The sequence below is a fragment of the Xenopus tropicalis genome, chromosome 10 (genome assembly GCF_000004195.4).
Source record: "Xenopus tropicalis strain Nigerian chromosome 10, UCB_Xtro_10.0, whole genome shotgun sequence".
In the NCBI taxonomy this organism is placed as follows: domain Eukaryota; kingdom Metazoa; phylum Chordata; class Amphibia; order Anura; family Pipidae; genus Xenopus; species Xenopus tropicalis.
The window spans coordinates 14,206,600-14,227,067 of record NC_030686.2 but is presented as its reverse complement, the minus strand read 5'-3'; the positions used below and the strand labels follow the sequence as shown (position 1 = coordinate 14,227,067).

Here is a 20,468-nt window from a genome sequence, read left to right as displayed (position 1 = left end):
GATCATGCCCAGGTCTGAGCAGCAGCTGCCGGTTTAACCACCTTTATGCCAAACTCTTTGCAAAAAAAAAACGGTAAAAGCTAACATTTTACTTTATAGAAAGCCAACAGCAACAAAAGTTACATACTAATGTAATTATAATAATTGTAATCATTAAATGTAATTATAATGCATTCAGATCAATTATAAGAAATATTTATGTTGTCTAATAATAGATAAAAAAGGTAAAGTTAAAAGAAGCTTTCATGTCATGCTGTATAAACTAGCTGAAGGGGCTATTAGGGATTAGAGTTACAGGGAGAGTTTACATAAAGCAATCATTGGATTACATGAAGCAGTACAAGGAAATATAGGGGAGGGTTATATGGAGCAATAGGAGGAGGTATTGGAAGAGTTATATGGAGCAATAGGAGGAGTTATAGGGAGGGTTATATGGAGCAATAGGAGGAGTTATAGGGAGGGTTATATGGAGCCAATAGGAGGAGTTATAGGGAAGGCTATATGGAGCAATAGGAGGAGTTATAGGGAGAGTTATATGAAGCAATAAGAGGGGTTATATGGAGGGTTATATGGAGCAATGGGAGGATTTATAGGGAGGGCCATATGGAGCAATAGGAGGAGTTATAGGGAGGGTTATATGGAGCAATAGGAGGAGTTATAGGGAGGGTTATATGGAGCAATAGGTGGAGTTATAGGGAGGGTTATATGGAGCAATAGGAGGAGTTATAGGGAGGGTTATATGGAGCAATAGGAGGGGTTATAGGGAGGGTTATATGGAGTAATAGGAGGAGTTATAGGGAGGGTTATATGGAGCAATAGAAGGAGTTATAGGGAGGATTATATGGAGCAATAGGAGGAGTTATAGGGAGGGTTACATGGAGCAATAGGAGGAGGTATTGGAAGGGTTATATGGAGGAACAAGTGTTATAAGAACTAATAGAATAAATAATAGGGGTCAGTTACAGGCAAAATGGGAGGTATAGATACCGGGTAATAAAGAAGTCCATCTTCCCTAATGACGGCTTATAAGGAGTTTAATAAAAATACTTCAGGGTATTACTAATGAGAATACATAACAAAGACATACAATTTATGTACAATTGCTTTGTACTTACTGTCAAGGCAAGGTTCGCAAACAGTTTGGTTTACTCCACAGGGCTTCATAACCCCCTCGCCTGCTGGGCAAGAAATACAACATTCCCCTTTTGCTGTGTATTTCTCTGACCAACATGGCTCCTCCTCAGCATTCAGCAATGTCTGCAAAGAGAACACAACAGGTTAGATTCTGGAAAAGTAGAACTCAGCGAATTAGCTGGCAAAAACTACAGGCCAAAAACAAAAGAAAGAGCCTACTGGTAGTGAACAGGGCATACATATGGGAACATGAAGTGGTAGAGTTGGGTTTGAAGGTCAGATATAGAAAAACATACAGATGGAAATTATCATTTCATCTATCTCTACACAGGTTTACCTGGTAAGTGAAACATGTTTTAGAAGAGACCAAGATGGGAGGAAAGATGAGTGAGAATATAAATCTGATAAAAGAAGTGAATAAACATTTGATATGGAAGACCAGTGAGAATTTGGTAATAGGAATCTGCTAGTTAAGGGTAATAAAAATTCCACAGGACAGCGTAGCATGAATTCAGTGAGAAGGGTCTGTGAATTCGGTGAGGACATGTTGACAGACAATAACTAGTTGGATATTTTGTCCCTGTGCCATACAATTCTAAGCATGACAGATCATTCCAGTAAGAGAGAGCATCAAACTGAGCACGTAATGAACCTTCCTTGTATAATAGTTCACTAGTTAAATAAATCAAACTGTCACAGCTAACCCAGTGGGGGCGGGGGCATGGGTTTGCAAATTTATCAAAGCTTGTTTCCCTGTTCTAGTAAACGTATGTCCGGGTCATCACGGTTTGTTAGGGACATTAATCTGAAGCATTTGTATTGTAAAATAAAGATTAGTCACAATTCAGCACGGGGATGCCTGACATCTGTTACAATTCCTGATTGCGTACAGTACTGCTACTACACGGGGATCCAGCCAGCTTCATTCATTGTGAAACACATAAACATAAACCCAAACATTCACCGCTTGGCCAACCAACTAGAACTGTCATTGTACAATGGATAGAGCAGTGTTTTTCAACCTTTTTTTGGCAAAGGCACACTTGTTTCATGAAAAAAATCACGAGGCACACCACCATTAGAAAATGTTAAAAAATTTAACTCTGTGCCCAGCAGTACATTGGTGCCAAGAGCAGTGCCCCCCTAGTACATTGGTGCCCAGCAGCAGTGCCCCCCTAGTACATTGGTGCCAAGAGCAGTGCCCCCCTAGTACACTGGTGCCCAGCAGCAGTGCCCCCCTAGTACATTAGTGCCAAGAGCAGTGCCCCCCTAGTACATTGGTGCCCAGCAGCAGTGCCCCCCTAGTACATTGGTGCCAAGAGCAGTGCCCCCCTAGTACATTGGTGCCCAGCAGCAGTGCCCCCCAGTACATTGGTGCCAAGAGCCAGCCCCCCTAGTACATTGGTGCCCAGCAACAGTGCCCCCCAGTACATTGGTGCCAAGAGCCAGCCCCCCTAGTACATTGGTGCCCAGCAGCAGTGCCCCCATAAGTCAGTGTGCCCCGTGGCCCCCCCTAATACATTGGTGCCCAGCAGCATTTTACTCTTCGGCGGCTTCAGCAGCACCTTCCCCTCACGCGCGCCGCCTCTGCACTTCTGCCTACACGCGACCGCACACAGGCCCTTTTATAACGTTGCGCCCTGTGCGTACTGATGTCACCCGTACACACGGGGCGCAACCAATGACAGGGCCCGGATTTTTTTTTTAAAGTAAAAATTGCGGCCCTGCCTACGGCACACCAGGCAACATCTCGTGGCACACTAGTGTGCCGCGGAACAGTGGTTAAAAAACGCTGGGATAGAGGAATATAGGGGTAATGCAGTAAATAGTGTCAATTTTTATCCAGGTCTATGCTCGACAGGGAAGCAGAGAAGGAAATATGCCCATCAAGTGGACCGTATTGTTCAACTAAAAACCAGCCTAACATCTACATCTTGGTAGTGCTGCTAGTCCTAGTTCACTACAGAGCTTCGGACCTTAAAATCCTTTATTAAATGCTCCAAGGGATAACATTGTAAAAATAATTAGGACAGCCATACTGGTCCTGTTTCCTTCAGTCTGCTATCAGACTGCATCATTTACTCTCAAATTGTTTGGCTTCCTAATGACTAAAAACACATTTTTTCCTGGGAACTGCAATTACCATTCACATACGCAAAAATAACATGAGAGATTTAGGGAAATTTTGGTAATAGACAATTGCTTCCACATGAAGCCAGACTTCCTAACACTAACACAGAGGCATTTCCATGTGATATTCGAATTTAAAGGGGCACCATTTAAAAAAACAAAAAAAACTGTATTGTAACCATTCATGTTTCAAAAGCTATAATAGAAAATAAAGCCAATTTGTATTAATTAAACATGCACTACATTCTGGGTGTGGGTTTTATAGCAACAAGTCACATGTGGCAAGATAAGGTGTGTCTTTATTCCTAAAGGTCCCCATACACGGGCCGATAGTAGCTGCTGATATGGGTCTGATAGTAGCTGCCGATATGGGCACTTCCGACGGGCCTGCCCGGCCAATATCTGGCCTGAAATCGGCCAGATCTCGATCGGGCAGGTTAGAAAATCTAGTCGGATCGGGGACTGCATCGGCTCGTTGATGCGGTCCCCGGACCGATATTACCTATGCCCGTCATTATAATTCAATTGATCGAATTACCCTGGATTCTCCCGATATCACCCACCCATAGGTGGGGGATATCGAGAGAAGATCCACTCGCTTGGCGACATCGGCAAGCGAGCGGATCTGCCAGTGTATGGGTACCTTAAGGGTGAAGACACACAGAGCAACTAGTAGCAGCTACTTTTTCAGTAGACGGGGAGATTAGTAGCCCCGTGACAAATCTTTGTCGCAACTTCGGGCGACTTTGGGAAATTGTAGCAACACATATGCCATCCCACCGGCAATTTACATTCTTGTTGGTGGGATGGCATTGTGGGGAGATTAGTCGCCCGTGGCAACGAAGATTTGTCGCGGGGCTACTAGTCTGCCACTGCCCTAAATGCCAGAAAACCCTCTGCCATAGACAATACTGAGAATTGCCTCTAATAAAACACACGTAGAGACAATTATCAGTAAATGATCAGCATTTTTAGTCTGTTTTAGTAGCCACAACAAGTAGCTGCTACTAAAAAGCCCAGGTCCCGAGCATTCTGGATACCAGGTCCTGTACCTGTATTAAGTGTTTGCTACACTTTGATGGATTTAATTATAACAGGGACCTCTTTAAGTTGCAGCTGGCACTTTCTAAAACAATAGACATTTATAGGGTTATAACTTAAAGACATTATACTAGTTTTAGTAGGGAGATTAAATGTTCCAAAGGAGCTTCTTGTCCATATAAAGGCACTAAGCTGGAGACACAGTGATTAGCTTCTGGGCACAGAATAGCAGCTTTCGATCTTAACGCTGCCATTGCCTTATTCACAATGGTGGCACCAAGGTTGTTTTTTTTTTTTTTAAACAGTGCAGAGGCTGAAAAGTAAAATTCCCATCATACACTGGGGCTGAAAAACTTAGTAAAGGCTTAAAGACATATATACTGAAATGGGGAGAAGCTGGTGGTGTGTTGGCATCCCCTTCACTATGAGTAGGCATAACAGGAGAGTGGGTGCTAAAACAAGGTATGGCCAAAGAAATATACTCGAGTATAAGCCTAGTTTTTCAGCACCCAAAATGTGCTTATACTCGAGTTGGGTGCCATGGGTCCCTCCAGACTAGCACCCTCTGTCCTTTGTGTGCAAATTAGGCCACCCGCAACCAGACCCTCCAGTGCCCTGGCCCACGCAATACTTATTCCCCCTTACGTGTCCTCCGAGACTGGGTCTGCTGCCAGTTTGCCAATGCGCAAAGAGCATAGGGTAGCACTCATATTGTTTTTGTTGACCCTCTTCTCCACTTAAAGAGCTAGTTTACGGTTTTTCTTTTAATTAAATACTTAAAAACATATACCCCACTGATGCCTCAATTTATGTAATTTACTGGTTTTTATTGTGATTATTGAAACTTAGCAGTAGCTGCTGCATTCCCCACCCTAGGCTTATACTCGAGTTAATAAGTTTTTCCAGTTTTCTTAGGTAAAATTAGGTACCTCGGCTTATATTCGGATCGGCTTATACTCGAGTATATAAGGTAATCTCCTGCTGGCTGATGTCTAAGACTTTCCTGGTCTTCATTATTAATTTACCCTTTTTAATAATTTGCCTTCTGATGTGTCTGATTTTGACTAGACTGAGAAAGAAAAGGCCAGGGCCCCACCACTACTAACCAGAACACTTCTCTACATTCCTGTGCATTGCTATATGTGAGGCATGTACGTCGGCAGAGCCAACATAAAAACACACAAAGTTAGCACAGATGGAATACAGGCTGATACTGTGGCTGGCATTCAATAAATTGAGAGGGTGAGAGGAACAACAAAAAAATGAAGAGAGAGATGCCGATAAATCAGGAAAGAAAAGACAAAACAGAGCCAGTGCTGATCTGGTTCCAAGAATAAAGTCCAATTCCAAGCCAGGCTGCATGGGTTTTACCTCTCGCTAATCCCCTATATATATATAAAGCACATGTGTGCCCCCAGCTATTTGCAACAACTCCCCTGCAGACATGATCCACATCAAAGTTTACACATAGCAAAAGATCACAGGGTCTTCAGTCCGTGAACAAGATGTATATCAACGTTAAGGAGAAGCGAGTGCTGCATTCCTGCCACAGAAGGAACCCATATTATATACTACAGAGATTCTCACATGTGCGCAGCATGCTGAAGTGACACTGAGGCACTCCACGAGCGAATGGGGACAATACCAATACTATTCACCACCTCTTTTAGTAAATTAACTATATTTGATGAAGACTGGATCAAACCTCCAGCAAAACAAGACAATTATAAACTATGGGGATCAGGGTTAAACAGATATGTAACAAGAACCCCCCAGAGATAACAGATAAGATGGAATTCCAGTGGAGAAGTGGGTGATCCTGACAGAATGGAAGTGCCCAAACTTCATTAGCAGGTCCCGTAGATCCTGGAGAGGTAAGATTTAGCCCGAAGCCAAGCAAGAATTCCTAAGAAACAGCCTCTTCGTTTCCCTTGCACCTCGTCAGCCATCTAACAAATGTATCGTAAGCCAAATACTAATTAAAATGTAAAAGCTCACTAATAGAAAGGGTTTTAGCAAAGACATGTCAGCATTAATACAGGAATGTTATTAAAGAATAAACAGTTGCGGGAAAAGAGCTTGAGCAGAAATAAATCTGAGCTATAATAACCATAAAAGAGTCAAATGTGTAATAAATTTCAGTCCAGAGTACTGGGGAGTCTCAGCTCCAGATAAACATAGTGTGCAAGTCATAGGAGATGGCTCAGACTTGGAAACTTTAGTACCTGGTCTTCTCGGGGAACCTGGGGCCATGTGTTCATCTCAGTATCCCCAAGACTCACAGATCATGTCTCCTTCTGAGTATCCCTGAGATACACAGGACACATCTACACTTAAGTATCCCCAAGACACACAGACCATGTCTCCTTCGGAGTATCCCTGAGATACACAGGACACATCTACACTTAAGTATCCCCAAGACACACAGACCATGTCTCCTTCGGAGTATCCCTGAGATACAAAGGACACATCTACACTTAAGTATCCCCAAGATACACAGACCATGTCTCCTTCAGAGTATCCCTGAGATACACAGGACACATCTACACTTAAGTATCCCCAAGACACACAGACCATGTCTCCTTCGGAGTATCCCTGAGATACACAGGACACATCTACACTTAAGTATCCCCAAGACACACAGACCATGTCTCCTTCGGAGTATCCCTGAGATACACAGGACACATCTACACTTAAGTATCCCCAAGACACACAGACCATGTCTCCTTCAGAGTATCCCTGAGATACACAGGACACATCTACACTTAAGTATCCCCAAGACACACAGACCATGTCTCCTTCGGAGTATCCCTGAGATACACAGGACACATCTACACTTAAGTATCCCCAAGACACACAGACCATGTCTCCTTCTGAGTATCCCTGAGATACACAGGACAAGCCTACACATAAGTATCCCCAAGACACACAGACCATGTCTCCTTCTGAGTATCCCTGAGATAGACAGGACAAGCCTACACATAAGTATCCCCAAGACACACAGGTCATATCTTCCCCTGAGTGTTCCTGAGACAACAGGACAAGCCTCTATTTGAATATTCCTGAGATACACAGGACATGCTTCTCCCTAAGAAAATACAATATTTCTCTCCCTGAGGATCTATGAGACACACAGGACATGTCTCCTTCTAAGACAGACAGGACAGATATGTCCAAGTTGTGTTTTCTCAAGAAACCCAGGACATGTCCTGAGTATAATTAAAACAGACAGAATTTGCCTTCTGCAAAATATACTTGATTTGTATATCAACTGCTCCTTGTATTTCTTCCCCTTTGGTCAATAACAAGTCTAGTTTCTATATTACAGGACACATATCCATGTCTTTTCCAAGCTCATAAACTTTCTATCCATAGAACAGCAGGCATTGGGAGAGGTTGCCTAAAAGTTGGGTGTAAAACTGGATTTAACCTGGTAATCTGTCCAGATCCCCAACAATTCTTCCATCTGAAAATTAATCCCATAACCAAAATCCTTAGCCCTGACTCTTAAACCCTGGGCCAAGCTTTCACTTACTCTATGGGGGATGAGTAAATATCATCAAAATGATACACCTTCCTAAGCTGCTATATATATATATATATATTACAACATGGCATTTGTCATTTGACGATCGTACTAATATGCCATTCCTTTTGGGAAACAAAACCCCATATGTTTTCTGTAAAAGGATGACAAGCAGGGCCGGAACTAGGGGTAGGCAGAAGAGGCAGCTGCCTAGGGCGCAACGATTGGGGGGCGCTAGGCAGCCTCTCCTGCCTACCCCTAGTCTGCGATCCGCACATTGCCCCGCTCTCAAACTGCGCGCCAAACAAAACAGGGGTGCGCGATTCTCAAACTGCGCATGCGCGCCAAACAAAAGGGTATGGGGTGGTGCGCGATTCTCAAACTGCGCATGCGCGTCAAACCAAAAGGGGTGGGGGGTGGCTTGCGCGATGCAGGGGCGAGGCGGCCGACCGGGTAGCCAAGGGCGCCCGGTCGGCTCAGCCCCCCCCGATGACAAGTAAAGGGGTTTTGGCCTTACCTCATGTCTAGAAGAAACACTTAATTCCTGTACTCTGATAAGACTTCTCTCAATGGTTTATGGTGATACCACATTTTTAATTGTACCTGGCCCTCCCACCCACTGTCAGTCATAGTAACATAGTAACACAGTAAGTTGGGTTGAAAAAAAGACATATATCCATCACGTTCAACCATAATGCCTATATATAACCTGCCTAACTGCTAGTTGATCCAGAGGAAGGCACTCTAATTTGAGGGGAAAAAATTCCTTCCTGACTCCAAGATTTTTGACAGAATGAAAGAAAAAGTAGGGCAAGACGTCTCATTTGAAACTCTTGTTCCACCTGTTCTTTCCCAGTGTGATTTGTGGCAGGTTTAATCACAGTGCAGCGGACAAGGAGTCATTATTCTCTTTAGAAGATCCCCAGTAATATCTGCCATACTCCTGAACAGGTTGTCCTATCCTACAGAGTACAGACAATTCCATTTAGTCTTTACTACCTATTTTCCACAGTCCCAAAGCTCAGGGCTTCAATGCTTGCATTTCTCTACTCCAACCTTCTTTTTACCGATCAGCCACTTTTAAACATAAAAAGTTGGAGAGCAACACAAGTGAATAAAGACTAAATTCAGGCTGTGATTGGCTATTGGCCCCCATATGGACTGGCAGCCTACAGGGGTCTGTTTTTGAAACCAAAACTTGCCTTCAAGCCAGGAATTCAAAAATAAGCACTTGCTTTGATGTCACTGGGAGCAATATTCAGTGGATTGGTGAGCAACATGTTGCTTGCGAGCCATTGGTTGGGGATCTCTGTTCTGTCTATTCCTACAAACAGATCTTAGATTCTTGCCCTGACTTGTGTAAAGCATCTCTCCCCATCACAGCTTTGATCTCTTATTAATGATAATCATAACGTGGTTTATATAGCAAATTTCTCCCGTGGGAAGCATTAATTATAAGGTTAACTACCCTGTAAACCTCTTTCTTAGGGTCCAAAAAAAATGTATGCACCTTGTTATAATTACTAGTTTCCTTGCTATACCTACCCAGAACACCAAATAGTAGGGTATATGTGCATTGCTACTATGGCAAAGCTGGTCTTTGGAAGTTGTGTGGCCTTTTTTTTAGACCAGTGGTTACCACACTGTGGAGCTGCCCTCAGTAAACCTGAAACAGTGGCTGTGGGGGCTAGCCTGAAGGAAAGAAGGGTGGAGAATGCAGGTTTGCTCTTATAGATAGAAAGCTTAGAATGTTGGTCAAATTGATTTGTTGGTGAGAACAGCAAGGGCACTCGTTCCATTATTATCTGTGCACCACTTTGCCTAAAGTAAGCTGCAAACAATGACCAGCTCTATGCAAAATATAAAGATGTTATTATGCCCCTGCCAAATATATTTTTTCCTTTGTAACCCCCTGGAAAATAACTTTGCCTACCCTTCTCTCAGACTGTTTTGTCTGGAATCCTTGGTATCTCACGACAGGCCTCTGCTCCAAAAAGACTTCCTTGCCTTTTCTGACTGTTTATGACATACAGAGTGAATCAGCTAAAATCTCTTTCTGCCTCTGGGGATCCCAAGTGGAATGTTGATCGACAGACAACATCTAGTTCTGTACAAGCTTCATTCCGATACAAGTGTAACCACTGCCCAGTGATGGGAGTCACTACTAACAGTATTAGGGGCAACTTCATTTGTACACTATCTATCTGTCTATCTATCTATCATCTATGTCTCTATCTATCTATCTATCTATCTATCTATCTATCTATCTACCATCTATCATCTGTCTGTTTACATATCTATCATCTATCTATCTATCTATCTATCTATCTATCATCTATCATCTGTCTGTTTACATATCTATCATCTATCTATCTATCTATCTATCATCTATCATCTGTCTGTTTACATATCTATCATCTATCTATCTATCTATCTATCTATCTATCTATCTATCTATCTATCTATCTATCTATCTATCATCTATCATCTGTCTGTTTACATATCTATCATCTATCTATCTATCTATCTATCTATCTATCTATCTATCTATCTATCTATCTATCCCTCCGGTTCCCAACACAACTACACATTGGTATTATTTGATCCAAAACCCATTAATATACTATTCTATCTACCATCTATCTATCAGTCTAATCTATTTCTTATTGTTCTTATTATCATTATCCTTAATTTATCTAGAATACTTACCGTATATACTCGAGTATAAGCCGATCCGAATATAAGCCGAGGTACCTAATTTTACCTAAGAAAACTGGAAAAACGTACTGACTCGAGTATAAGCCTAGGGTGGGAAATGCAGCTGCCACTGCTAAGTTTTTGTAGCTGTCAGGCAAGTTTGGGAAGGCTAAGGAAGCTGCCATAAAAAATACCTGATGCCCACCACAGTCTGCTTCCCATTGACTTCAGAGCTGTGCAACTTGCCTTCAGAGCTGTGCAACTAAAACTCCTTGTTAGATTTCTGCCATGTGCGCTCCCAACTTAGAAAGGCACACATGGGAGCGAGCGCACACTCGCATGTGTGAACTTAGGAAAGGCACAACTTAGGAAAGGCACAACTTAGGAAAGGCACAACTTAGAAAGGGGGGGGTCAGCAAGGACAGAAAAATTATTTGAGATAATGAAAAACAAGACAGTATCCAAAGTGAATGAATAATAAGCACCTAGAAATACTTTCCCACTAATTATGCACAGACAAAAAATATATCTGTCCATGGATTTCTGCTGAAGGTGCAGGTTATTGGTGGGGGCCCTGCAAAACTTTGTGTGAGGGGGGAAATGACACTACTAGCTATTTGCATAGATCATTTCCCTATTCTCAGGGTTTATTATTGCCCCCAATTAATATATGTCCTGTATAGAGAACTGGGAATTAAACTTTATTTATACACGTTGCGCTCAGCTCACGGCTACCCTTGAAATAAAACAGAGGCCTTTACACGTAATAGCGGACACAGCACTACAAGGAATGGGTGGGAAAACTGCGCTTCAACTCCTGCCGACTTCCAGCTCCCACCAACCATAAGAGGCAGCTGTCGCAGCACACGGTTACTATGTGCTTTTGTGTCGCTCCGCTCCGGCGCAGATCGCAAAAACAGCGCTATACTGTGTAAAAAAAAAACCCGATACCTCTTGAGAACAGTGCGCAATGCTTCGGAGCTCGATGTGCAGACTTGGCGCTCCCGCCCGTCAGCCGACCCCCCACCCTCACGCTGACGGAGGGATGGCGGCTTTGGCTAGCGGCATCTAAAATAAATAAATTGTACAATCAATAGTACCGTATATTATATACGGTACTATTGATTGCACAATTTATTTATTTTAGATGGCGCTGGCGCTGGCGCTTGCCAAAGCCGTATACACTCAAGTATATACGGTATATACTTGAGTGTATACGGCTTTGGCAAGCGCAAGACCGTACAGCCAAGGGGGCGGGTGCACAAACTTACGGCCACGGAGGAGGTGTTGGTGCATGCCTTGAATGACATCTTCATTACCGTATATACGCGAGTATAAGCCGAGACTGCATTTTTCAGCCCATTTTTGGTGCTCAAAAACTCGGCTTATACTCGAGTATATACTCGAGTATATAATTGAATAGCAATTTAGCTTAATCCCAGTTGAGCTTACATCCCTTTTGCTACACAACCACACATTGATACAATTTGATCCTAAACCTTTAACATACTAGTGTTACATTGTGGGAGAACAGTGGAGCACCTTTTTATCTATCTATCTATCTATCTATCTATCTATCTATCTATCTATCTATCATCTATCTATCTATCATCTATCTATCTATCTATCATCTATCTATCTATCTATCTATCATCTATCTATCTATCTATCTATCTATCTATCTATCTATCATATATCTATATATCATCTATCTATCTATAATATCTATATCTATTTATCTGTCTACCATTAGTTTTGTTTTGAAATAATTATACTCTTTGGAGAGATTAAAAACAAGGCCTATAATCCCTATTTATTCATGTAACAATGTCAGGGTTAGGGTTCTGTTTTGTTGTAATGTAATTTGATGTTGAGCTCTGGACTATGTCATTTTGGATACACTCTGACGTGTTTTTGCTATATTTTGGTTTCCATGGTGACTTAATGGGGTTTTTACTTCTAATTTAAATATGTGCATTTGCTAATGCCTGTAATCATATTATTTAGAAGACAATGCCTGGAATGGGATTAGTATTAGTACAGACTCTGGCTTTCGTAAAATCTTGTGTATTTGTTGCGTTTCAAGACCTGCCTCTTACTGTCAGTGTTGTTATTGTAGGACAACATTAGCCCAAGGTTGTATGAGCACAGATCACATGTCTCCCAGGTGAAGAGACTCTGCCCTAGAGCATTATGGGACGTACCGTTTTTGTGTTGTTACCTGTCATGCTAAGCACCTGTACCTAGTGACCTGCACACACTCAAACATACAACTGTGTCTCCCATGGGTACAGAGAGAGTTTTAAGGTGGAGCAAATGTGGATTGTGCCTGGGGCCCCACGCTGAGACCAGATTTCTGGGCTGTTATTGCTGACCTACATCACAGCAGGCTATATACAACTGATTTGAAAACCTTCCCCCCCCCCCCTACAGACATGGTAACTAATACATATACTACACCATCTGTTTGTAATACAGGGGTCAAGAACTTCACTGTGCTCTTGTTCCCGGACAAAGCCAATGGCATGTAAAATGGCAGGCTGCCCCTCGGAGTCCTGCAGCCAACCCCTGGCAGAGCCACTGCAAGTTACCGCCCTTTCTTGCTTGAGCCAATTATAAGAGTTGGAGAAGAATAGTTGTTTTTGTGCAAATTTTCTAGCTGAGTAACCCAATATTACAAAATTAAACCTCTGTAAATCAATACAATTATGTCTGATTTCTATTATTTTCAGGGGTTGGTCACAGTTTTAGCGAATTTTACTTTTGCTCAATATATAGCAATGCCTCCATAGACAATCCCCACTTTTCCAATTTTTTATTTGCATAGTATTTGGTTAAGAATTTCTATGCTTATAGTTCCACTCACAGCCAATCATTCAGGTCCCATTTCTTGGAAGACCAAAAAGGGCCAAAGCCTAGGGCGGCATGCCGCGCCTGCATTAGGGATAGGTGAGAAGGAAATTTTGACAGCCATTTCAATCTCCTGCCCAGGCCTCCATGTAAAGGTCACCATACACGGGCTGATTATAGCTGCCGATATCAGTCCCTTGGACCGATTCGGCAGCTTATCAGCCCGTGTAGGGGCAGAACCGAGGGGCCTGGCCAACCGATATCTGGCCTGAAATTGGGCAGATATCAATCGGCCAGGTTAGAAAATCCAGTCGGATCGGGGACCGCATCGGCTCGTTGATGTGGTCCCCGAACCGACTGCCCCATTGCCCCCCACATAATCCGATCGTTTGGCCCCAGGGACAAACGATCAAATTATTTTTTTTCCTACCTAAACACTCCTCGCTATTGCCAACCCGTAGGTGGGGATATCGGGTGCAGATCCGCTTGCTTGGCGATCTCGCCAAGCGAGCGGATCTCAGCGTGTATGGGGACCTTAAGTGCCCAATAGTACTGGGGTGGAGTTGAGAACAAGTGGGAATTCACCAAATACAGCATTCTGTTTAGAATTCGGACAAATCTAATACCTACCTTGCCTGCCCATTGCGAGGCTGTTCCTTTTATCCACTGACTTCAACACAACTCTTTTTTTATGATTTGATCATTATGTGAGGATTTTGCTCAAATCTATAAATGTAAATTAAGGTTCAGCAGTCAGTTGAATCATTAAGTTTGGGTATTCAGCAGACTCACCCGCAAAATTAAATACAGCCCTACCAAGCATTAATAAGAAAGAGGATATTTATTAAAAAGAAGGAAGAGTCTAATTAGCACATAAAAGAGATTTTTCTGAGACACCGCATGTTAATGGTGGCTCTATAAGCAGTACTGTAAATGTTTCTGGCAGAACTGCATGTCTCAGCATCCTTTCTGCAACAAGTAGAGACCCAGAGTTCGTATACAACTGCTTTTCAGAAATGAGAGTGCAAGCTCTGCAGGGCAGGGGCCCGCTTACCAAATAATGCTTGAGTAGGCACATAGGTATGTTCCCACAAACACACCCTCAGAAGAGGACACACACAATCTTTCAGCTTTCTTTGCTTCTTTTCTAACAAACTGTATGAATCATAAGACTCAGCTCCGAACCTGCTCAGATTCTCCTCCTCACCTCTCCCTCGGGGGATCAGGAAAGGAAGGCGATGCTATCAGCTGTGAGAGGGCTCAGCCTGCTGACTAACAGCACTTTTACATAACTGTTACACCTGTGTGTTTGCTTACAGGGGATTTACTGATGGAATGTCACTAAATACTCGGAATACAATACCATTGAATATCTACAATTGGCAGCGTTGTCACAGTGGCTAGGTGAATTAAACTAAAGCTTGTTCAATACCTTGGCCTCCCACCACAGCCATCATTCCCACCTCCTGAACTGTACCAATAGGGTCCTCCAAAATGTCCTCACTTGTTGTACCTTGTTCTGGAAAGAAGATTAGCTCAGTGGGGTTGGTGGGCACCATCTTGCACAGATTTCTCCACCAAGCATGGACAGATGAAGCTAGGTCCAGAGTGGCTTTAACTGCCCATGTTTCTATCCTTGCTATTTGCACTTACAGAGAACAGAATTAATCACATTAAGTTGTCTGGATCTCAGCTGTACTGAGAAAGTACCCAGTATGCAGAAATACATACAGGGCCACCATTGGGGGGGCAGGATTATTGCCCCGTGTCCGGTCAGATTTTGCGACAATGGAATAAGGGAGCCTAAAACAATGAAGAGAGGTGAATCCCCCCCTGAAATCTTGCTGTCATTGGAATGGTATAGTAAAAAGATAGATAGATGATAGATGTAGATAGATAGATAGATAGATGATAGATAGATAGATGATAGATAGATAGATGATAGATAGATAGATAGATAGATAGATAGATAGATAGATAGATAGATAGATGATAGATAGATAGATAGATAGATAGATAGATAGATGATAGATAGATGATAGATAGATAGATAGATAGATAGATGATAGATAGATAGATAGATAGATAGATGATAGATAGATAGATAATAGATAGATAGATAGATAGATAGATAGATAGATAGATGATAGATAGATAGATAGATAGATAGATAGATAGATAGATAGATAGATAGATAGATGATAGATAGATGATAGATAGATAGATAGATGATAGATAGATAGATAGATAGATAGATGATAGATAGATGATAGATAGATAGATAATAGATAGATAGATAGATAGATGATAGATAGATAGATAGATAGATAGATAGATAGATAGATAGATAGATGATAGATAGATGATAGATAGATAGATAGATGATAGATAGATAGATAGATAGATGATAGATAGATAGATAGATGATAGATAGATGATAGATAGATGATAGATAGATAGATAGATAGATTAGTACGTTAATGGGTTTAAGATCAAATTGTGTGGTTGTGTAGAGAAAGGGAAATTAGATGGTAAGCTCCACTGGGACCAAGTAAAGTTGCTATGCAATATACGTATACTAAATAAATTAAAAATGTTGATAATAAAAGCCATAAAAAATAGATTAGACTGACACAGAGCCAGATGGTTGGGTGCCCTGACAAGTAAATAGGAAAAAGTCCCACACATGCTCTTCAGGTTGCCTTTTATCTGGTCTCTACATAATGGGTCAATTGCTTCTAATTTAACCAAGGCTTTTAGTGCTATATTTAATAGCTGGGATGGTTATGAGTCAGCACATTTACTGGTGGGAAGGCTGGTCGTGCCCATTCCTGCGCAACCTGCATATGAGCGATGTGTATCGCACTCCATCAGCCGTAGTAGCTGTCACTCTGTCTACCTGCCACTCCAGAATGCATTTAGCTCTGGGCGTGGTAACGAGTAGCAGCTTGGAATGTGGTTTCATGCTATCTGGAACTGTTTTACCTGAGAACCTCGATGTTCTATAGAAAATAACAGCCCCTATTAGCAGATACATGGAGGACTTGCATCCATAAAATACAAACTATGCCAGCCTTCACACCAACAGAGCTATAAGCACAAGCATCTCAGCATGCAGTTATGGTGGATATTATATCCTGGGCTTCCAGACTATAACTGGGAGTTGGGCGGTGCAGACTACCTTGAATGTCCACAATAAAAACCATGTACTTTTCTTTCTTATGGTTACTTCCTAACCATAAACAGCTCAGGAATTGTTTGGTAACCCAAAGATCTAGCCTGTACTATTCCAATTACTATAACAACAAATCCAAAATATCTACATTTACAAGTTCTTTTAAGCATTTCCGTGAGAATTCAAAGAATGACTAGACATGGCTGACATAAACACATAGCTCCCTCACATGTTTCCACAATCCACAAATCCTCTAGATCTCTCTAGAACAGGTATTCTTAACATATGCATGGGGATCCAAAAATGGGACCCCATGCTGTTCTGGGTGGGTCTCTATTATCCTTCTAAATCTCTTTTAACAGCATTCATTTTAATAAAGTGCATTCTTGGGTTCCAAAGCAGAATACCAATTTTATCTGGGTCCCCCAAGAGAAATGCCAAGAACCCCATTTGTAGAAAATCTAGACAATTTATTTCCTCTATATGTGGATAATTCCTGGATATATCAGTCTTCTACATGAAAGTATTGCTCTCCTTATCCTGTCGTGTATCTTCTATGTTATATATACATACATGAGAAAAACAATGAAAATAAACAAAAAAAAAGCCTTACCTAAACCCACTAAGCCAAAACTATGTATATAATTTTTTCCATGGTGTAGTAAGTAGTAAAATATTACGCATGTCATCTTAATGGAATGCCTGTGGCCAAACCATATAAAGTTCCACATTCCTAATTAATGCTGGCTTTTGAGGAGCAGTAATCCCACCATTGCTGAACATCTCAAAGGCAATTTAGCAAAACCCACAGTCCCTCTGCCGGCATAAGACTACAGCGTTTAATTGCAAAGGAAAAGTTTGGAAGCCCAAGGAAACAGGACAGTGATGGATGAATGTTTTTGTTTATCTAAAAACACAACAGGCATTTAGCAGTTGATCTACAACACCCACTCACTTACCCAGCCTTGGCTATCCAGAAAAGTTTGCAAAACTTCCCACCCAAAATCAGAGCTCCATCCAAAATCTACTTTCCTCCCCATTACAGCCCCTCTTACACATAAACCTATGATTGTTATCCTATACAGAGGCACCCGCCCAATTTGTGTCCATTCAGAGCGGCCTCACACATAAACCCATAAACTCACCACTTTGTCATCTCCAGAGCTCCTCATCTAGGAGAAGACTTGCCAACCAATGCAGACACCCCATTACAAATCACAAGTACATTCATAGTTTCCCTTCTCAAGTCACCATCCAGAACAAGTCTGTGGCAAACTGCAATAACATCCAAAAGCCTCTTCCAAGTATTTCACTAACAAACATGTCTCACGTTGCCTAGCCTTTCCCAACTTGTTTATTAAATTCCTAACAACAGATAAAACATAACATGGAAGTGGTGCCCTTATTTGTATGAGCAGTTAGCGTAATATAAAGGACCACCCTGAGTCAATCTGATATAATATGCCACACATATGCACCCAGGGTGCAGGGTGCAGTTTAAAGTAGAGCATATAGAGCATTTACAATAAACTGATACATTCACCCAGTGTAACCCATGCACCCAGATTCAGATAGATAAAATGTCCCACACACATTCACCCAAGTCAGATAGATAGAAAGTCCCACCCACATGCACCCAAGTCAGATAGATAGAAAGTCCCACGCATATGCAGCCAAGTAAGATAGATGGAAAGTCCCACATACATGCACCCAAGTCAGATAGAAAGTTTAACGCTCATGCACCCAGGGTCAGACAGAATGGCCCACACACATGCACCCAGGGTCAGATAGATGGAAAGTCCCACACACATGCACCCAAGTCAGATAGATAGAAAGTCCCACATACATGCACCCAAGTCAGATAGATAGAAAGTCCCACACACATGCACCCAAGTCAGATAGATAGAAAGTCCCACATACATGCACCCAAGTCAGATAGATAGAAAGTCCCACATACATGCACCCAAGTCAGATAGATAGAAAGTCCCACATACATGCACCCAAGTCAGATAGATAGAAAGTCCCACACACATGCACCCAGACTGAGTTTGCTATATAGTTCTGCACACAAATACCCAGAGCCAGCCAGGGTCAGACTGATAGGAAGTGCCATACACACATAGAACCCAGCATTGGTTAGATATAAATGCTACACATTTGCACACTTTATTAACATTGCAGTCAATTGACAGACAGCTTGGACCTTCTTATACTGTTCTAGCAGTAGCGACCTGCATGCATTTATGTTTACATTGCTTTTGTATTGCCATTCAGTGCTTTACAGTATTAATAGGCACGGTGCCACATAAGGACACTATCCCACAGCATACGCTAGTGTTATACACAGAGATCTCCTGTACCAGTTCCAGAGACTGATGGAGGAAAACCAAAGTCTCATTTAGCACAGGTTCCATGGATGACGCAGAACAGGGGGATCCCCGACAATTCCACCGCCTCCTCCCCAGCCCTTTGACTGGCACACAGCCCTTGGTGAGAGAGTAAGGGGGTGGCACATGTTACCAAAGCCAGCAAGGATGGACTGTGCCAAGGAAAGGGACAGTGACAGCGTCCATTCATCTGACAGCCCAGCTCATCCCTTCCATTAATGGATTTTTGCTGAGGAGGGGGGGAGGTTTGAGTGGAAGCCTGGGAGCTTGTGGACTGAAGAGCAGGCATTGTGCCGCTTGTGCTGAAATCTGAGCACGGAGAGATTTTGTGTGCGCAGTAATAGGAAGGTAATTATCACCACTGCATTATCCAGCAGCCAAACCCTAGTGCACTGCAGATACCGACCTCAGACCACCCCTTCCCTGGGCTTCCCACCCTGTAAACATAAACACTACAACAATCCATACAATACTGCAGAGTCCCCATGGCACGGTGCTGCGTTGGGTGTCTTAACCCCTGCAGGGCACTCAAAGTGCCAATAAACTGCTGGGGGCTGCAGGGCAAACTGTATGACCCCCTTCCCCAATAAAACTTTAACTATACTAGTGCCATGAAATTGTGACCCTAGAGCCCAGATATTAGGCAAAAAGCAAATATTAAGGCAAAGGAAAAATAAACCTTGATGGCTGTGGCTGCACTTTATGGTAGCATCAAATATGAAACTCCTATTCTAACACACATTTAGCTGTATGGATAATAACCCAAGCAGCACACAGGGAGATGCTCAGAGCATCCTCCATACCCCATTGGACAGCCAAGAAGGACCACTTGCATTACAGAGTTCAATCCCCACACACAGGCAGCCGGCACATCTCAGGCACTTACCATGCAGCACAGGATAATAAACAGAGGGGTTTCCATGCTGATCCTATAAAGCTGATGGCTGAGGGCAGATAAGCAGATGCAGAATGCAGCTCTGTAGGATTCAGCAACACCTGCCCCTTAAGCCTTAAGAATCCATCCCCTTCTGCTTATGAAAACCACCCTCTTAGCTGTCCTCCCACCAGCAAGCCCAGTCATCCCCACAGGCCACGCCCACTGTCACCCACAGCCCCTCCCCTTCTACACTGAGAGCCTCTTGAACAAGCAAAGACTGGTGGTGGCAGGGATTGGATTTAGGGAAGGTTATTTGGATGGGAGCCCCATATACACTTAACTGCTCATTAGGAGACAGAAAAAAAGAAAAGGAAGAGGCAGCCTTTTTTATTCTCTTGATCTCCTCTTTATTGTCTTAGTGGGGCTTACTGTGCACACTTGGGGTTTGGCAGGAAGATAATAGAGCTTTTAAGCAATGGGCAGGGGGCACAGGTAATGGGAAGGGGTGCCAGGGGGAAGGCATTAGGCATTCTTGGAATTAGTCTGGGGGTGCCATTACATATCCTCAAGGGCAGATATCATACAACATCATGTATGGGGAGGGAGAACACTGAGCACTCTTGTCTTTAAATAAGTTTCTCTGTTTTCCCT

At 42.6% G+C, this 20,468-nt stretch overlaps 1 protein-coding gene across 1 annotated transcript in view; it reads right to left on the bottom strand.

Annotated features, from left to right (window-relative positions):
- ngfr (nerve growth factor receptor) overlaps nt 1-19,974 on the bottom strand; it is a 43,463-nt gene extending 23,489 nt beyond the window's left edge. The window contains exons 1-2 of the mRNA XM_002935711.5: nt 19,827-19,974; nt 1,116-1,257 (exon numbers count right to left, since the gene is read on the bottom strand). Coding sequence (XP_002935757.2) covers nt 1,116-1,257; nt 19,827-19,862 — 178 coding nt within the window. The 5' untranslated portion in view covers nt 19,863-19,974. The remainder of the gene's footprint in view (nt 1-1,115; nt 1,258-19,826) is intronic.
- Between the last annotated feature and the right edge of the window lie 494 nt (nt 19,975-20,468).